General features: G+C 43.4%; 1 protein-coding gene and 1 long non-coding RNA gene across 3 annotated transcripts in view; one reads left to right on the forward strand and one right to left on the reverse strand.

The window, feature by feature from the left end:
* Positions 1–19,003, reverse strand: part of LOC137135601 (stromelysin-3-like) — a 31,107-nt gene extending 12,104 nt beyond the window's left edge. The window contains 3 exon segments of the mRNA XM_067519919.1: positions 2,436–2,579; positions 7,145–7,356; positions 18,768–19,003. Coding sequence (XP_067376020.1) covers positions 2,436–2,579; positions 7,145–7,356; positions 18,768–18,872 — 461 coding nt within the window. The 5' untranslated portion in view covers positions 18,873–19,003.
* LOC137135602 (uncharacterized) lies at positions 790–2,564 on the forward strand. Of its 2 annotated transcripts, none has more exons than XR_010915470.1 (3): positions 790–981; positions 1,136–1,300; positions 2,427–2,564. It is a non-coding gene; the product is annotated as an uncharacterized lncRNA (long non-coding RNA). The 2 variants fall into 2 exon arrangements; XR_010915471.1 differs by having other exon boundaries at positions 790–971.
* Positions 19,004–19,638: the final 635 nt, after the last annotated feature.

A 19,638-nucleotide genomic window follows, 5' to 3' on the forward strand; every position in this document is an offset into this window, starting at 1 on the left:
AGTGGACGGACCTCAGCTCTACAGCTGGTTCAATATCTGTAGGTAAAAGGTGGCGCGATAAACAAGGATCACGGTGAATTAAACCATCAGTTTTACCACGAAGGCTGCAACTGATGCAGAGTTCAACACATTCTCATGTTGTGGTCATTTGTGTTGTCTGGTCAACAGTAACTAAAAAGCCACTTATTTTGATTATCATAAAAGACTAAGAACACAAGAAAACAATTACTTTTTTGTATCTATTATCAAAAAACAGCTGTTGGAGTAATGTTTAATATTTTAATGTCAGCCCTAAAAACCAACACAGAAAAGCTAAATTACAGCTTAGTGTAACATCTGCAGACATCAATAAATAAAACTGTAAAAAAGTCTTTTTTAAAAGCCTCAAATCATGGAAAGAAATCATCACTTTACGTTGGGAATTTCATGCTTGTAATCATCTTTGACTTGCTCATTTTATTTCCCGCCTCCTTGTTTATTGCATTTTGTCACACACGCAGGATTTTAATGTTGGTTGTGGATCCGTGTTTTTGTTTTTTTGTTTTTTTTTTTTTGAAGGGAAAAAAACAAAAAGAGCTGTAACAAATGAGGCTTCCATCAAAACCACTTTTCAAAACAGGAAAAACAAGAAACAGCTGCAGGAACAAACAGCCCGAGCTACATAAGACGCAATGAGGTCATTTTAAAGATGACACAGATCCCCCCATAAAACACTGCAGGTTGTAATCTGCTTGTCCCGTCTTGCTCTGCCCCCTCCTGCGTCGCTTTGTGCTGCTCTCTAAAGCTCTTTGTAACCAAAATCAGATCTGAAGTGATCAGATTCTGTCGGCTCAAATTGCTGAACACGTTCAAACGTAGAACCCTTCGCTGCTGTGGACCAAACAGAGCTGAGGCAGAGAAAACGCCGTCGGACTTTCACAAGAACTTAAAAACTCTGTTGATTTGTTTCCCAAATGCAACTTGTTGTCTAGGTAAATAAAAGTAAGTTATAATTTTACAGACATTTTGTCAAAAATATTTAGCAAATCAGTGTGATATGCGTTTTTAATATCTTAGATTAACTAACTTGATAGAAAGGCGATGATGTGTTGAAACTAATGTAAATGGTAGAATCCTGACCCACACTGAATTCCAGCTGGTGCTGGTAATGCACAGCTTTGTTGTTTGCCAACCACCGAAGAAGAAGGAGGAGGAGGAGAAGGAAAAGAAAAAGGAGGTGGAGGAGGAGGAGGAAGATGTGCCTGTGCTCCTGACCTGAATGCTTGTTTTACACATCTCTGGATTCTTCCTACATGATTCTGTAAGTCAACTTTACTCTCTTCATCTGTGGATTGGACTTGGACAGATATTGGATTTTGGACTTTTTGAACTAGTTTAACCTAAGTTCTCTGTACCTTGAAGCCATGTGTTGCACCCCGGGTGCAGCCATCTTGTCCTCCTGCTGTCTCACCTGCTCCCCTCACATCCAGACCAGATTCCTCACCTTCTCCTCAGCCGCCTCAATAACTCACCTCCTACCTAAAGAACCCACCTTATATAACTAGCTTAACTTGCCAACCATATCCTTACCTGGGTCATACTCACCTGTACTTCTGCTGCCTAGTGTCCCAGCAGTTAAATGGTAAATGATCTGCACTTATCTAGTGCTTTTCTACCTATTGGCAAAGCGCTTTACACTGCTTCTTACACACACACACACACACACACAGGGAGCAACTTGTGCTTTATGCTACTTGTGTATCATAGATTTCCTCTAATACAGTACAGTGTTTAATGTAATTATAAGTTTGCTCTAACGGCAGGTCTCACAGCTTTCTTTGTGGACTTTGCATGTTCTCCCCCGGCTTGCGTGGGTTTCTTCCGGGGACGGGTAAAGACATGTTAGGGCAATCGGTGAATGATTTTATTCATTAGTTTCTACTTGATTAGTCTTATAACTACTATGTGAAGGGGCTGTGCAGAGTGGGGTGGTGCATAGCAGATAGTAGAAGAGCAGAGTGTGGAGGTGGAGAGCTGGGTGGAGCACAGTGGGTTTGAGCCAGAATCTCATGCTAGTGCTAGTAGCTTTAAGGTCAGAAGCCAAATGAGTCAAGAGTCATTTCCTGTGCCCTGTAGTTTGGTGTTTGATACTTGGTTTAAAATAATTTCACAGCGTGTTTGTTTGTGAACGCAGCTCTATGCGCTGGCGATGCCGGCGATATAGAATTAGATTTAAACAGGTAGAATATGACAAACGGTGAGGAAAGGAAGATTAACTTGAGCCCCTGGCATTGTCAGTGTCTTTCTTCCAGCTCTGTGGGAAGGGAAACACACTTAACGCCGAGGTGGAACTGTGACCTTTGAACCCTGATCATGCAGCACTGGGTTGTAAATCTGTTGTGGGCTTTTGACAAATTAAATTTGGTGGATTTCTCTGTACACCTCAGCTCTCCCACCTGGTGAAGTCGATGCGGATGTCGGCCTTCCCACTGTGGACCTCGGTGAAGGTGAGCGGCGTGACGTCACTCCAGATGTTCAGCGCTTCCCGAAAGACGCGTCGAACCTTTTCCTCGCCCATCTGCCAGGGGAACCGGACAATCCTGCAGGCGATAGAGGCAGGTGTTAAACCAGAAACAACTAAACCTATTTCTCTATCATAGGCAGATGGTGCAATCCTGATATTAAAGAGGTTGAAGTTCCATGCAGGTCCATAAAAATAAATGCAAAAAATGTGTTTAGTCCTTTTTGTAGTTTTTGGGAAATGTTTACTCTCCATAAAATTATTCTGTCCATAGCAATGCTGAGAGGGAGCAGTCTACTTCCTGTACAAAGAAGATAAGAGGGCGCCATTGTGTATGTGCAGCGTTGATCGCGACGTGAACCTTTTCACCTGTCACACCTGTGTTCCCAGCTGTTGGGGATTTAAACTGTCCACGCTTTTTAAGCCTGGTAACAACTGGAACACAGAGCTGTAAAACGATCAGTCTTAGAATTAAGTTATGGGCAATACATTTATTTTTACCTGAGCATCTTCACCACAGGTTTACTGCAGCTGTGCATCGTAGACCTGGACTGAAGATAGTGCATTTAGTGGATCCACATCACTATTTACAGCTGTGGAAAAAAGCTCCAAGTGAACCAGTAAACATATTTATCTTCATAATGAAAATTCAACAGTCATTTTTCTTCATTTCCTTCCTAATGTTATCCCACATGAATATAAATGATGTCTTCAAAGTGGTCTGAATAAAGGTCTTAAAGAGTCAATTTTGACTTGTTGAAACCTGCATAACCATGACGAACTGTTGGATTTTTAAAAATAAGGCTCTTCAGCTTTTAAGATAAAATAGGGAAACAGTTATTTGTCCCACAGTGGGGAAATTATAGCAGCCGAATGTGAAAATGTGAGGTGATTTTGTGCAATGAGAAAAATCTACATTATACAAATAAGTTTACAATAACACAATCAATTGCACAAAGGTTCATTGTTATTGCAGTTTTACAATCAAAAGTAACGATGTCGTAACATACAGACAATCGTTTCATGCAAACACTCTAAACTGGTCTCAGGCAGCACTTTAAACCGACAACACATACTGCTGTATTTAAAGAAGCTCAGGTGCCGTGTGTGTGTATTTCCACCTCCAGAGGACACACACACTCACGGAGGAAGTGTTTATAGCTGTTCTCAAAGCTGAAAAACAAAGTGTGAAAGTTCCCCTCACAGAGTCAATAGTCAAGACAGACTTTAAATACTGGGATGAGAGAACACATGTTCATTCATTCACTTTGTTGCCATTGTGAAACATGCCGCAAAAAGTTGTGCAACGCACTGAAAGAACCAGCTGAGAGAAGTGAAATCCTCGGCTCGTGTTTCACCACTGCACGGCGGCTGAAGTTCGGATTGTTGCTTCCGCTCACGATGTGAGCGAAAGGCTGACGGAGAAGTTTAAACGCTCTGGGTGACACGAAGTCTGTTGGTGACACGAGGGCACTGCAGCCACTTGTCTAACCTGCAATCTGTGCTGCTTTTGATGTCGGTTTTCTTTTTTAGCCTGTCTCTCATCTCTGTGGTGAGGAATTCTTACTGGTTTGGATTTGGAGGAAAAAGCTGCTGCATCACTTTAAGTGGAGCTGGACTGGTTAATTTTAAAAACAGTCCTGAAAGTCATTTGTTTCATATATTCGTGTGATTTGGCTGCTTTGAAGATGCCAGTTGCACAACAAGGGTTTTCCTCAGTGCAAAGTTCAGATGCTCGAGCTCATCAGTCGTTGCACAAACACCCTGCAGCTAACAATGAAATACTTTCCTAAAAGTGACTCATCAGACCCACACTCTGCAGGTAAGTACACCTGGGCTTTGTGACGCAGGTTTTCCTCCTGCTACACAACAAATCCCTGTTACGTGGAAGCGTTTACAGTCTCTAATGTAGCTTCTTTGTTTGGATTTTACTTTAAATCCGCATCCTCACATCCCATTTTTTTATTCACACTCTGTGATGTCCAGTGAATTGAAGGGTGGGTCGACGTCTCTAATGTTTCTTTCGATGACCCCAGATTTTGGTCTCTGTGCCTATTGATGCTGGATTTCAGCAGCAGATGGAGTCTAACAACGTACTGTTATTTGAGATTTTGGAAACATCTTAGCTCAGCTTCATCGTGCTCAGAGTTTGCACACCTCACAATGTTTATTGCAGGTTCCATTCCCCCATTTTAACTCTCGAGTGAGAGCAAAATAAAATTACAAAGGCAGTGTTAGGCTCAGGCTGGTGTTTTTCTATACAACAACAAACCTCTTTCTTGAAGTTACAGATTTCCTGTTATTCAAAGCAGATGTTGTGTGGTGCAAACATTTCTGATCTATTGATGCTCGCGCTAGTGAACAAACGGGTCTCTGTGGCTTTTGATGGTGGATTTCATTCACAATGGTTGTGGAATGTGTTTTGGTTTTTTTTTACAGACCTTGTCCATCACCTGACTGTTATTTCAGACTTTTGCAGTATTTGTGACATATTATATTACTCACGTACTTTACGTGATCTAATAAAACTCTGGATAACAAACACTTAAAGGGCGGCTTCACTGATTCTGAACTTGCTTCCTTTGGTTCTTTTGAGTAGAACATGTAACTGCCATAATGCATCCCTCCGATTTCCCTATATTATAACACACACGGAGGAAATAAATATTATATTATGTCTGTTGCAGCCCTGTGTAAATTAAATTGAATTTCATAATAAGACCAAAAGCGGACACTTCGCTGGAGACATTAGCCTCTAAATATGTGTTACAGATGTATAGTTTTTAACAAGGCCTCAGTAATTTTGGTCACTATGGTTTTTAACACACAAACAGTAGGAAATGCTGCATTTTGTATGGACTATTATTTGTGTTTGGACTACGCAGCGGATGAATCCACATTTGGTGGGATTGTTTGGCGCAGCAGGACGGTGCATGCGGGACTGAACCAAAACAAGCTGCAGCGCGTGCAGTCGTCATGTTGATGAAGAAAAATCTGATTAGATGACAGCAAGAAAAACATTCACATGACTGAACCTAGTCTTTAATTTTAGGAGAAGATCAAAGCAGAAACATACGGACTGAGGTTGTAAATATAAATCAAATCTTTCAGCCCTTTAACGTTTTGCAGCTTCTTCTGCTCGCGAGCATCACAGCAGCTCAAACTGACCCGGAATGACTTCTGCTGTCGTGCCAGAAGTCGCTTCACTCTCAGCTCTCAGATTTCAGTCATGAAGAAGGACACGGTTCCCATGTCGGGTGATGCAGACGTAAAGCTTAACTTTGCAGGTTGTTAGCCACATCAGTTATCACTGTGAGCTCTTTGTTGCTTCCATCCAGCAGAACCTTATTAGTCTGTGGCCGCTGCTGCTATTAAAAGCCCCCAGCCCCCCCCCCCCCGCTCTGCCTGTCTTCATATACTGTTACCTTAAGGAATGATTACAATGAAGGGGACCCCAGGAGACGCAGACACAGAGGCAGCAAACAGCAGACGACTGCCAGACACTCGATGGTGCCAAGACCTCAGATGAAAGAAAACCAGCACCCTCTTTTTTCACCAACATGATTTCAAGACTTCATTTAAAGAACCTCCCATTTACATTTTCCCCCTCGAGTTCACCACTCAGGGGATCTGAAGTCTAGCAGAACCTGTCTGCAACACTTTTCCCCCTGTGAACTTGTAACCAACCTGCAAAGTCATTCTTCAAAGCTGCAGGATGTCGAGCAGAAGCCATCTGTAGCTGGACCTTTCCACATCCAGGAGAGAGAAAAAACTCCTCCTTCATTTGCACTGGTCATGAATCAAAGTCCAGTATTTTCTCTCTCTTTTAGTTCCGGTATTCATCGTGCTTAAAGTCCACTTGTTTGCTTTTTGTGGAGCTTTTGACCAAGTCACACACTGTTATTGCAGGCGTATTCTGTTGTCATGAAGCTACTGCATATACTTTCAGACCTCAACAATCTATTACACTGAGCGCATTCGGGACTTCCTGTCTATGTTGGAGCGTCACTCTCGAACTTTAAAACAGCAGTTACATCCTGCAGGAGAGATAACTACAGTACTTTGGATATCAATTATATATTACTAAAATATACATCCATGGAGATAAGAAAGTTTACCTCGACTTTGACTTTCAGCGGTTGAAGTCACAAATAGCAAACATTGTACATTTAACACCATTGTTGGCCAACAAATATCACAGAAAGAGCAAAGGTGTGGAACAGTCCAGGAGGTTTGTTCATGGGTTCACCATCAGGAGAACAGTGAACATCAGTGGTGAACATGGATGCTACTCTCCAGAAAGACCATTTCTGCCTATCTGCAGTTTGACTAGGACCACGTGGATAAACCTTTTAGGCTTATTACGTTTGACAACAATCAAGCTCTGCACCCCAGGAGGCTGATAAACAGGCACTGGAAATGCGACAAATCAAAACATATGTGTAGGTTTTTGGTCCCATTTGTTTGACTGCACACTTGGGGATTCGGTTTGGAATTCTGGTGGATGACTCCTCTAACCACTGATCCACAGCTACCCCATCATCATATTTATGAAGAAAAAGTGTTCACAAACTTTGAAGCACCACAGTAAATCTTTAGTTCAAGTCCTATAAGTAAATAAGACAGTTGCAGGTGCATTTGTACCTGTAGGTGAGGTCCGTCTTCTCCAAACGTCCCCCGTACAGGACAAAGCGTCTCTGGCGGCGCTGCCACCTGTAATGTATGTCTTTGTGGGCAGGGTAGTCCGGTACGCCGCAGCGAGGTCGGCTCCACGTGTCGGGGGTGTTCTTGGACAAACTCACCTCCGTCACCGAGTCTTGAGGGTGAGAAACTTTTGCTCTCTTCTTTTCCGAGACCTGGAACAAGACAACAAACATGTAAATAGCAGGGAAGAGAGAGGAGACCTGAGGCAGATGTGTATCTCAGTGCTGACATCATTTTGAACTTGAACTGAACACACACACACATAATTAAGTCCCTAACCCATTTGGTTTGCTCCACTTTTGGTCCCACAGTGTCCCATTATCCTTAGTACCCACCCCCTGGGTGATCTCTGCTCAATTCCACAGAAGCAAATTCGAGTCGTCCCATCGTCATTTCCTTTTCCGCTACCGCAAGGAGCGGCCTGTGGGAAAAGACACTATCGATATCTGGTGAAGAAATGAAGGTAATTACGTCTATCTGAGCTCAAAACCTCTGAGGCCAGTGCTGTTTTACTGATGTACTTGTTGCTGCTGGGAGTATTTGGATACTTGCACGTAAAATCAGTAGAATAACTGTTGTTTACAGTGGATCTTTAAGCAACGGCGAGGGGCCCAGAAGAGCACTGACAAGCCCTGTTGAGACGGGCCTTCTAAAAAGCTTCAGTCTTTCAATGCCATTAGTGGGCCTGGTGGATCAGTGGGTAGACCATCAGGTTGGGATGCAGAAGCCATTAAGCCATTAACGTTCACCTTGGTCCTGAGCCTGAACAAAATGGGACCTGGTTGCGGCAGGAAGAGCATCTGGTGTAAAAACTCATGCAAATCAATGTGCAGAACACTTTCCGCTGAAGGGACAAGCTGAGAGCCGCTGATCTTTCAGTGCCATTAAATCTAAAGTGCAGTGCTTTAAGTTTAAATTTCTTACTTCCCTTCCACTGCAACTCAACAGGGAAACAAACATTTTATACTAACCAGACTTTGGAAAATATCCTCTATGTCTCTCTGTGTTGTCCCTAAGACCGACTGAAGACTGGATAAGTTACAGATAATAAACTGATGGGTAGATGGATATGGTCAGTATGAACAGGAGGAATGAGGACGCCATGTAAAACCCGATTCATTTAGATTTAGGACATTTAAACAAGTTAAACTTTATACTTGTCCTTAAAAGCTAAATTATCTCCATGGGTTGTTTCCCACTGAGATGTAAAGTTGGCTTCAACGTCTATGCCCACACAGCCTGCTACAGCACAGCAGAAAATATAGAGTTTGACGGGAATAAACTTGGCTGTGACTATATAAATTATTAATTTGCCGCTCATCCCCAACACATGCATCCTAAAGATGTTTGTGTCTGTTTTAGAATAAAACTACATATTCAGTCATGACAAAGGACATTGCATCCATGTGATACAGAGACCGTGGACCCGTAGACTGTCAGCAGAGTCACACTCGGGTTTCCCGTGTGTTCCAGCTCTGCAGGAACCAAAGCGTGTCGTCGTTAGTAGGTTATGGGGAACAAAACCCAGCAGGATTCATGGAATGTGCTCCAGCCTGCAGAAACACAGCGACTGATGGCTCAGGACCACAGAACAAATAACACACACACACAAAGCATTTGGAGCTGCTTGTTTTTTTTGCTCTAAGCACCGGCTCATGTGCCCCCCCCCCCCCCCCCCCAGCTTTTCCTTAAATGGCTGTGAAGGAACTGCTGCCAGCTGTGTTTCTGCAGGTTTGCGCTGCTGCAGGAGACACGGGACAATCTCTTATCACAGTGTGAAATGCATCATGTGGAGTTTAGTCTCTGTTTGACGCTGGAGGAAGCTGATGGAGGTTAAACTGACCTGTAGTTTCTCCCGAGGACACTGACCTCATGAAGTGTATGGTAATTTGGGGATTTAACCAAACTGAGGAGAAGCCGACTTTTTTCAGCTGAAGAATTTTCAGCAGAAAATGTTTTAATATTCAAAATCCACGACGAATCCTAAAACTTTCATAATTCGTTTTCTATAGGGTGTAATCACCTGAAAATACTGTAAGAATCATATTTTCTTCAGCACTGAATGAGCCCAGAACAGACAAACCAAACACCAGCTCTACAGGGAAAATTTGTGTCTTCACGTTAAAGCAGCAGCTCGAATTTTGTGACACGACATTAATTCTTGGAGAAGGAAGACGGACAATCAGCATTTCTTTTTTTAAGTTTGAGAAAATTGGACGATCCTATTTAAAGAGTTAAAGGCTTGAGCACGTAGCATGTTCTGGCTAGAACGTAGAACGTAAGCTCATGGATCACTACTAGTGAACATCTTACAAATATTCTTCATATTTGAACACCCAAAAGACTCAGTGACCAGGAATTGCCCACAGCTGCTGATGATTATTGCTATAGCTTTACTAAATAATTGAACTAAATCCATCTTCACTGCCACTGAATGACACACACTGCATTGTGACACAGGGCCCTTTGCAGATAATTTGTGGACCGGAGATGTACCTTGCTTGCACGGATAGACTTAGAATTAGAAGCAGTGGGCAGCAGCCCCCAGGCACCTCTGGAGATAGCACTGAGTGTCTCGCTCAGGGACACAACTGGTGCATTGGCTGGGATTTGATCCTGCGGACTAACAAACACTGTCTGGACAGTGGACAGTTTACGCATTACGGAAAATCATGGATGTTGAAGTGTGGATAGCGGAGACAATAGAGTCTACAGAGGACTATGATCAAATAACTTTGTAATCAACCAATCAAAACTTCACTGGTACAAATGACTGTATGAATGAAAGTGCTTTAGAAATGACTGAACATTGATAAATAGTTGAACCAAGCAAAGACAATAAAAGATAAAAACGCCCACTAAACAAGAAAAAACAATAAAAAATTAAAGATGATAAAGCTACATCCAGGTACAGCTGTAGTGAGTGTACGTCTGTCCCAGTGGTGGCGTCAGGTTTGATATTTATAACTGGTATCTGTGACTGATGATGCCAATAACATTCATAGTGTTAGACGCCGTAAGTCGCTGCCAGAACGTAAACGCAGGTCGTTTTAGGTGTTTAACACACTGACCTCTGTCCCCAAACAAGACAAACTAGACTGAAGTGTTCAGCTGCCGGATCCCAATCAGAGAGGTCGGATGAGGGGAAGGGAGTGTTGGGTTTCAGCCTCATTAACTGAGTTACTTCTAAATTAGGTGGGGGTTGGGGGTGGGGGTGTTTGTCAGTTGACACAGAGACAGAGATAAAAAATAGGTTAAAGGACTAAATCGCCCCCTCTGCTTGTGTGTTAAATTGATTGTTTGACCTGTTCGACCCCACGGCTGGGTCAAACCCTAAATGTTCGCCAGTGTTCAAGGTTAAAGTCAAACAAGAGCATCGACTTCCTGTACGGCTGTTTCTGTTTTACTGAGCAGGAACCACAACTTGCCTTTTCCCTGTCTCCTGTTCAGCTCACTACTTCATTTGACTGCAAGAAAATATTCTTCAGATCATATTGAAATGCACTGAGAGAAATCCCAAAGCTATGCTCGCGTATGTGGCTCCCACTGAAAATGAAACCACAAAAGCCACTTGTGTGTAGTAAATGTGTGGTATGTGGATCATGAGTGTGTCTGTTGACAACAATTTAAGATCCGATGTACACAGGAATATTATCGATCAGGCTACAAAGTATATTCCAGACTGCTTCTATTTTTTATTTAAAGTTTAAGAAAGTAAAAGTGTTTTCCAGCTGAGAGTTGCACGACCCAGTTACAACTTAATAATATGTTCATTTTGGGGGAGATCTGTACGATTGCAGAGCAGCTGACTCAGCCACCGAGACAGATGTTTCAAACCTGCTCACATGCAGGTTCAGAGCCAACAATGGAAACTCAGTCGGGAGACGGTGAGACCAGGTTTGAGAAAAACCCCTCACAACAATTAGTCTGTCAGTTTGTGCTGAGAGCGCGAGAAGCCGGCGATGAAACTTGAAACTGTGCCACAGCCTGAAGGCAACATGGACACTTATTCATGCTGGGAACATGTGAATGTGTTTGTGATGGTGGTGGTGGTGGTGGTGTGTGTGTGTGTGTGTGTGTGTGTGTGTGTGTGTGTGTGCACTACAAGTATGGACACATCTAATGTAGCTTCTGGTTATAGTGATGACACGAGGTGCAAAGAGCAGCACAGGGGATCTGACAGTGGTATTCAGAGAGCAGAGGGAAACATGTCTGCACACGGAGCGTCTGGAGAGCGTCTCACACACACACACACACACACACACACTAGTCACTCAGCTGCAGCTTTACATGACCAAGACTCTGCATGGACGTGTAAAAAAAAAACAAAGAAAAAAACCCAGCGTACTTTGTCTCAGCAGTAATTATAGTTGTAGTAATTACGCGCAGGCAAAGGAGAACTTTTGCTGACACAGTAATACCGTCACAGCGGCAGCGTCAGGAGGAGAATGCTGTTGGGTCTTGTTGGGTCCAGGATGGATCGTGGAGAAGAAAAATAAAATCTGAATTTATGCTCTCATGTTTTATTTTCTTGTCAGCTTCCAGGCCATGGTGCGTGGGTTTTTGTCGTTTTACAAGCGACGTCTCGGTCCGCCGCTCCCCCCGTGCCTACTGGGGACTGACAACAAAGCTTGTTGAATTCTGAACACACCCAACCACAACCACTTTTAGCTTTTGTGCCTCAACAACAGCAAAATTTTAGGATCGTTTCCATGCCGATGAAGAGCACGTGCTGCCTTCAGGGACCTGTTGACAGTGTACTGTCGCACGGATGGGAAGACGTGTTGACCCCGCTTCATCTGCAGTCAACAGATTAATTGGCTAATTTATTTTTGGTCTTTTTATGGGATTTGCTAACTATAAAAATGTAAAAAAACACAAGCCTGAACTTTTAGCACCTTTTCTTACCAGTTTCTTTTGGCACTTTGCCTTTTTGTGATAGCAGCAGTAGAGACAGAGACAGGAAGTGTGGATCTGTAGAAAGGGACATATATCATCTAACAGAAACCGTGGTATGTGCTTTAATCATGATTGATTACCAGAGACACGCATGAAAGTGGGCCCCTGGGATCATTTTCTGTCTAAGTTTCATTGTCCTTTGTCTCTACAGGAAAACTGTCTGAGGTTTGGTGTTTTTTGGTGCATTTTTTGTCACTTTGTGGTCAATCTGTGTCAAACTGCATCGCATGTTGTCCATTTTGGCTCAATGTTTCTTCAGTCTTGGACCGTATTGTATTGATTTTTGGGTGTCTTTTGTCTCTTCAGGATAGGTAGTGTCTGTCCCTTTGTTGCCATTGTGTGTCTATTTTGTCCTTTTAAAGCAATTTAGTCTTTATGTCTCTTTGTGGCTTTTAACAGAGGCCAGTGACTTTAAAACACAAAATATGAACTGCTGCTTGATACAGTCTCTGGCCCCGGGGTTACTGATCTCTTAAGCCCCCGATAAATAATTCTGCAAGAAATCCATCATTAAAAGGCACAGAGACCAATTTGTTCGCTAGCACGAGCATCAATAGATCAGAAATGTTTGCACTACACAACATGTGCTTTGAATAACAGCAGCAGGAAATCTGTAACTGCTGCAAAAGTACCAGAAACTTTAGGGGTCAAGTGGGTTCAATGTAGAGGAAATTATAAAACTCGATCCAAAAATTATTCCAAGAACTCACAGAAATTCAAGGAACAGCCTCTACGTCGAAGCAAAACTGGTTTATCAGTTGTTTCGAAGAAGCTGCAGGTGATACTGGAAATGCTGCTGCGGAGGATCAGTTTCATAGCAGCAACGCTCGAAATGTTGGACATCGACTGGTCTACTGAAACTGTCTGAGGCAATAACAGTGAATCCGGATGACGGGAAGTAAGTCATGAGTGAGTGTTTACTTGAGGAGACAGATAAAGTTTCAATTTGAAGGGTGTGCTCTGACTGAAACAACAGGGACAAAGGGCCGCTTACAGTGAGAGAGGATTTATTGTGCCACATAAGGGGTGGGGGGGTTCATTTTTCATCAACAAATACCTCGTTATCTTCCGTTTTAACCCCCTAATCCAATATATCAGCAGAAGATCAGAACCAGCCGGCAGTGGAAGGTGATATAAACCATCTGGGCTTAAATCTCTTATCTTTTATGGAACAAAAACTCTTCTGCTCAGACCTCCGACTTGTAGATCCTCTGTCTTTCTGGCTCCAGGGTGACTTGCTGCTGATTTCACGGTCGATCTTGATTATTATAACAGCACATCCCCCAGGAGAGGATTAGTTACTGGGCAAAGTATGCCGTCTTTATGTTTTATTTAATGGTTCTGTTTGGCGTCTTTGTGTTGTTTGATGGTATGAAGTCTAGGTTTGATTTCACCGAGGAAACAGAGGTGGCAGCTTAAGGCCAAGGTAATGAGCTCGAGCCAAACTGGTGGAAGTCGGTGCATCACTGTTCATGTTCACTGCAGTTAACACAAGATTTATTTATGTGGGAAAGTCAGGATGGTTTTAAAACCAGAGAACGGATTACGGTCGGGAAAACGAAGCTGTTGCTTTATAAAAATGTCACGGGTACTGACTTTTTTTTGATATGATCCAATTCAAGCTCAGTTGCATTGTGTCCGATACGTTAATGATTATGGTCATGAAATCCAAACCAATGATCAGGTTTGTGCAAGAAGACATTTGTTGCAGGGGAACAGGACATTAAAGCACCTCACTTCCACGTCCCATAGTCTCCTCTGCACTGATGTAGCAATTTTGTTTTCTCCGTTGTCGACATGATGCAGGGAGATGAAAGGCGTCGAAACGCTGGGTTTGCACCTGTTATTTCAAATGGGGTGTCTGCCAAACGCTACAGTACAGAGCTTTTTGAACAGCCAGTTTAAGTCCATCAATCTTCAGCCGCTTATCCAAAAGTAGATACTCTCCAATAGGCTCTGGGTCTGACCAAGCGTCCCCTCAAAGTTGGACGTGCTCAGACACCCTCCAACAGTTGAAGCGTGGACTGACTGGTCAATTTAGAGTTGGTGCCAGAGCCAGATCCGAGCAGGTTCGACTTGAAAACCTTTTACTAACTAGTTCTCCACAGGCGGGAGAGCCACCTTGGAGCCACCTCATTCTCCAAACCAGACCTGAAACTAGCTTGGTCGTAAAATGGGAACCCGTGCATTTCCATAACTGCAAACTTCTCCGGTTCCTCCTTTGTTCTTTGAGTTGACTTCAAACTCACGGATGTGTGTTTTACGAATTCAAATATCTGACAGGATTTATTCAGTCAGCAGAATCACCAGCCCAATCTTATTCCCAAGGTGTCAAAAAGTGCCGCTTTGTCCAGCCCGCTCTCTGTTACCTGCTGATGCGTAGTGTACCTGTTTGCATCAGTCGGTCATCAACACTCGGAGCTTTCAGCGTAGTATATTGGAAACCCCAAGAATTTAATATTTGACGCCTAAAACAATAACATAGAATTTAAAATGAAAAGGTCTTGAATGAAGGTTGATGGTACGACAAGACACAGGAACATTCCACAGGAGACCAGGGTGATGATCATAACACAGCGTGGAACATGTGGTTACCGTGACGTTGTCACATATTAACACGTGGTAACATAAACTTACCCTGAAGTTGTTTTTACTAACCCTAAACTGTTTTTCTGTGTAAAGGAAGTTGTTCCCGTGGCATCAAAAAGTGCTCGTGCAGCGTCCTCTACTAATGCCAGCGTGTACTTGTGGCATCAATATGATGGACATAAAGGACATAAAGGACATTTCGATGACTTAGGAAGCATCATTATCTGACACGGTGGGATGAAAAGGTGTTGGAACCACCTGAAGGTTGGATGCTCCGCCCAACTGCTTCACCCGAAGTCATCAGCATTAAAAACAGAAAAGTATGCAAATGCGAAGCGACGTACAACGACGTTCCTGCCCCCCACCCCCCACCCCCCCCCCCCCCCACACACACACACACCCCACCCCCATTATGCTCCCAGAGAAAACAGGCACTTTGTGGACCCCGCTGCCTCGAATGCCACAGACACTGAGACATGTCCAGGCTCGCTGTTAATCACACACTCCTTTGTCAACAATGGGGAACAAATTGAGAAAACTGCAGATTAGATTTCCCCAGTGAAAAGACAACACAGACATAACAAAGTTGTCATCACAGGTGCAACGGAGCTGTGATAATGTGCTAGAAGACGAGTCATTTCTCATGTGCGCAAAGCTGCCGTTCAGCTCAACCGATTATCGCTGTGTCAGCAAGGACATGGCAGAACTCGGTGAATTACAATAAAACGCAGAAACACAGGCGACGTTTGAGCCCACTGAGATGGTCTTTGTGTCAGATTAGGCCTGTGCTTCGTTTCAGGCTTTAGAGTCCTGAAAAACTCCAAAACTGTCCAGTGATTTAGAAGCTAAAGCAAAGATTAGTTTGAGACTTTCCTGTTTCTGTTAATCACCTCATGACCTGTCTTATTTATCTAGTGACCCCTTGTCCCAGTCCTGGCCCTCAGGTAAGTGAACATGGACTCATAAATTCTTGATGGGACTATGCGGACAGACATGATGGACTAAGTGTGATGTGGACAGGGAATCCGAAATGAGGTGTCGCCGAAATTCTTGACGTCTTTTAGCCTCTTCGACTTTACACCCACTAGTTGCCTGCGTGTGTTTGTGAAAAAGCAGGATCTGCTGTGACTCAGAGCTTTGTGAAGGGGCCACGTCTAGCTGCGCATGTCCACCATGTCCTCCAGTCATGTGCACGTTCAGTGGAAGTCCAGATGTCCTTTCTGAATTTATCTTTTTTTATTGCAATATTTTGTTACATCTTCATCAAATGTGAAGTTGTCATTCCTTCACATTATGTTTAAAGAATGACGTTCTCATGTAATAATAAAGCCACAAATGTTCACCCATTTTTCTACTCGATCCAAAGACCTACTGCCCTGTTCCTGAATCACATGAAGTATTTCTGTCACTTTAACAAGAACTTTTGAAGCCTTGAGCTCCGGTACAGCGACTTTAATTTCAGTGTGTCATTTTAGACGTTTTAGAAAAGGACTGCAGTGGATGACAATAGACTGAAATTCAGCATCATGACGTGTTCCAGCCTGGATGCAGCCACTTTTCCTGTGATTTACAAGAAGATCATTGTGGTAAGATGAGTTTCTTTTCCTTGCGAAGTTTGTCTGTTTTCATTACTGTATGTCGTAGTTATGATAAACCAGGCTTCATTGTTGCACATGTCCCAAGTTAAACACGTCCTGAATGTCACATGTGTTTTCTTCCACTTTGACACACTGCACAGGATAAGACAAGCCATGATAGCCAGCCGTGCTCCACATCTGTATGGCTGATGTTGTGTTGGCCCAGTCAACATGTGACTGAGTGTCTGCCGGTAGCATAATCTGCATCACTGTTCTCACACTTCCTTCCATACTTTGTGAATTGTCTTATCCTGAGCCCGTCACCCAAGCAAAATGACAACATGTGTCTGTGTCCGATGCACTGGCCGGGACACAGTCCAGCTCCAGGTCACATGAAATAATGTACTGCAATAACAGGAGGACGCGAAACCAGAGCTTCGGTGCTGTCAGAAACCTCTCAGTCATTTACTCGGTAAACAAGACGGCTGAGTCGTACAAAAACTTCCCTTTCAACATTCTGTAACACTGACAACTATCATTAAGCAGAGGTTCCTTAGACGTACTAGTACACACAGACCAGTTAATACTCATCCTTAAAGTATTTTCTCTTGTAAACTAATAGTACTGTGTATTCAACCACTATTAGATTTGCAGTTTTAGCAACGCAACGACTGCATTTATTTCATAGATTAGAAATAATTGCAAGTGGCCGAAAATAATGGGAAAAACTGATTCAAAAGCTAAATCTACAGATCATCTCCATTTGCATTTAGCTTGTCTTGTCACAAAAATAGGAGCAGACGAGCAGGAAAAACCGCTCAAATCTGAGTAGACATTTCTCAGAGATGAGAGAACACAAGAAGTCCAGCGAGGAGCTGACTCAGCACCTGGTAGCTTCATCTGAAAGTGGGCTTTGTGGACAGATAGCAGCAAAAAATATTATGCATTCGATTTTGCTCTTCCGCTTGTGAATCTGTGAAGCTACAGTGAATCTGAGATCATCATCCAAGGACGTTCAAGACAAGCTAAGTGTAAAGGGGAGATCACTTGTCACTTTAGCCTAAAATTCTATTATTCCATCCTTTCCATGTTCATACAAAAGGAGATATAGAACGTTGGGAGGACTCTTAGATATAAATGGAAACTTTGGGATGTGCATACATCTTTATGCTCCTGTAAAAGTGAGAGGCACTCGAATGGTAAGGAGACACAAAGACGACATTTATGCTTTAATGACCTTGTTTTTTTTAACAAAATGCCAATCTTTGTAACTTCCTCTCTACTGATAAAGCGCAGCACAATGCAACTTCCCGATTCCTCTGTGCAGCGACCGTCTCTAAACTCTCTCCTCGACTCATCCCGTGACTCCAGGGACATGACAAAAACAACGCACCATACACACCAGTGTCCTACAACAATCTGCCCCAAACACTTGCATTCTTCTCAGTAACTGCTTATCTGAGCCGCCACTTTGTTTGGACAAATGACTGATTTGTCAGTGCAGGACATTCCTGTAAAAGAGCATGCATGCTAAACCTGCCTCGGTGGTGTAAATAAATGTTGGGCTCCAGGAAGTGCTACAGTACATGCTAAACAAAAGGAATGTGTAAGACGGCGTCCACACTGGAACCGATTAATATGAAATAATACAATGGAAAGGTAACGTGTGATCGCGTGCGCAGATCCCAGCAAAAATTCAATTATGGCATAAAAAGGAGAAAAGCCATGTAACCAGGCAACTGTGACAGGAACAGTAGAACCGTAAAGTGTCCCACTGACCCTTCTCTTTTTATAATGCTGTTGACAAAATGTCTTTCAGACGTCTGCCCTGCAGACACGGGAACTCAGCAACCTCTTCTTTCTGTCTTTCCTTTTTTTTTTTTCCATGCCCTCCTCCCCAGAGATCAGACCTGGCTGCTGTCACCCTGCAGGCCCAGCTGCAAAGTCCTGCCTGCTGCTGCTGAGCACATTAATAGTGATGATAGTCATTTCTTCAAAGTAAGAGCAGCTCCCGGTTTAATGACAGTGACAGGGCAGCGGCTGTGCCTGTAAAATAACCTTTTCCTTAATTACAACAGAAGTCACATTGATGATTCGGAGGAAGGTGTGAGGAGGAGGATGGGTACCTGTAGCAGTCATCTGGACATTTTTAGTTTTGGAGCAAAGCAGTCTGCAAATAACTGTGGCGCACACAGAGGCCATGTGTGTGTGTGTTTAGGGGGCTGGGGGACGGGGTGGGGGGGGGGGCACAAGGGCAAGAGCAAGAGAGAAGTAAGTCAACAATGCAGATGCCTTGAAAACAAGTTTCCCGAAGCTAAACTAAACCCACGGAGTCTGCACCACAACAGCCCAAAGTTCCCAGCGTCTGCAGGAAACTTTGCCCTTATTGTTGTGCCGACTTTGCGAAAAGTGAAAAAAACGAGCCACCTCTAACTCACCGGTGCCGCTTTGAACCTGCTCGGTCCCCGCGCTGGAAGACAAAGCGTGCTCGTGAGACACTGCAGCGCCAGGACGCAGCAGCACGTAAGCAGAGAAGTCCGCATCCTCGCCGCCGTCCGGAGCCGCGGTGGTGCACAGGCAGGTCGCGGTGTGCGCAGCTGTGTGCGGCGCGCAGTGCCGGATCCGGGGCGACTCCTCTTTAAATAGACTCGGATTTCTTTGTTCGCCAAAGATTTTTTTTTTTTTTTTTTTTTTTACAGATAATACCACCCGCCACCATGTGACTCTTAACCCTTTATCTGCCGTGTGGCGCTGACCTTAAAACAGATGATGGCTTTGAGTTTTTCAGACAAAACTAGACCTCCGGTTAATAGCAGAGACACATAATGTGTATTATATACACATGGAAATAATGTGAGTTATTAAGCATCAAAATCACACATAGAGACAAAATCCCATCTATTGTTTCACTGGCAGTTTACCAGGAAAATACTTGAGCCATAACATTAAAACTCCCCCAGAAAAATCAAAGTCTCAACTTTTACTTTTGCAAAAGAAAAAATGTCTCCAGCGCTGCATTTTTAGATACAGATTTGGGTTCAGGTTCATATTTTCCCCCTCGGTCAATGTCAGACAGGAAAACGAAAATGGCTGGGATCAGTTGGAAGGTGATTTTATGTTTTCGCAGTGTTTGAAGCTTGGCTCTGTGGTTAATCCACAGATTAGTCCGTTTTCTCATCTAACTGTCACAATCGAAGGAAACAGTTTCATTAATTCCAAGATAAAAATCCTAATTTACTGATTTAAGCACAACTTTTTTGTTTGAAAACCTACGGTCATATGAGTTGTGTGGAAATTAAACCTTTGGTA

This window comes from Channa argus, chromosome 11 (assembly GCF_033026475.1).
Source record: "Channa argus isolate prfri chromosome 11, Channa argus male v1.0, whole genome shotgun sequence".
In the NCBI taxonomy this organism is placed as follows: Eukaryota; Metazoa; Chordata; class Actinopteri; order Anabantiformes; family Channidae; genus Channa; species Channa argus.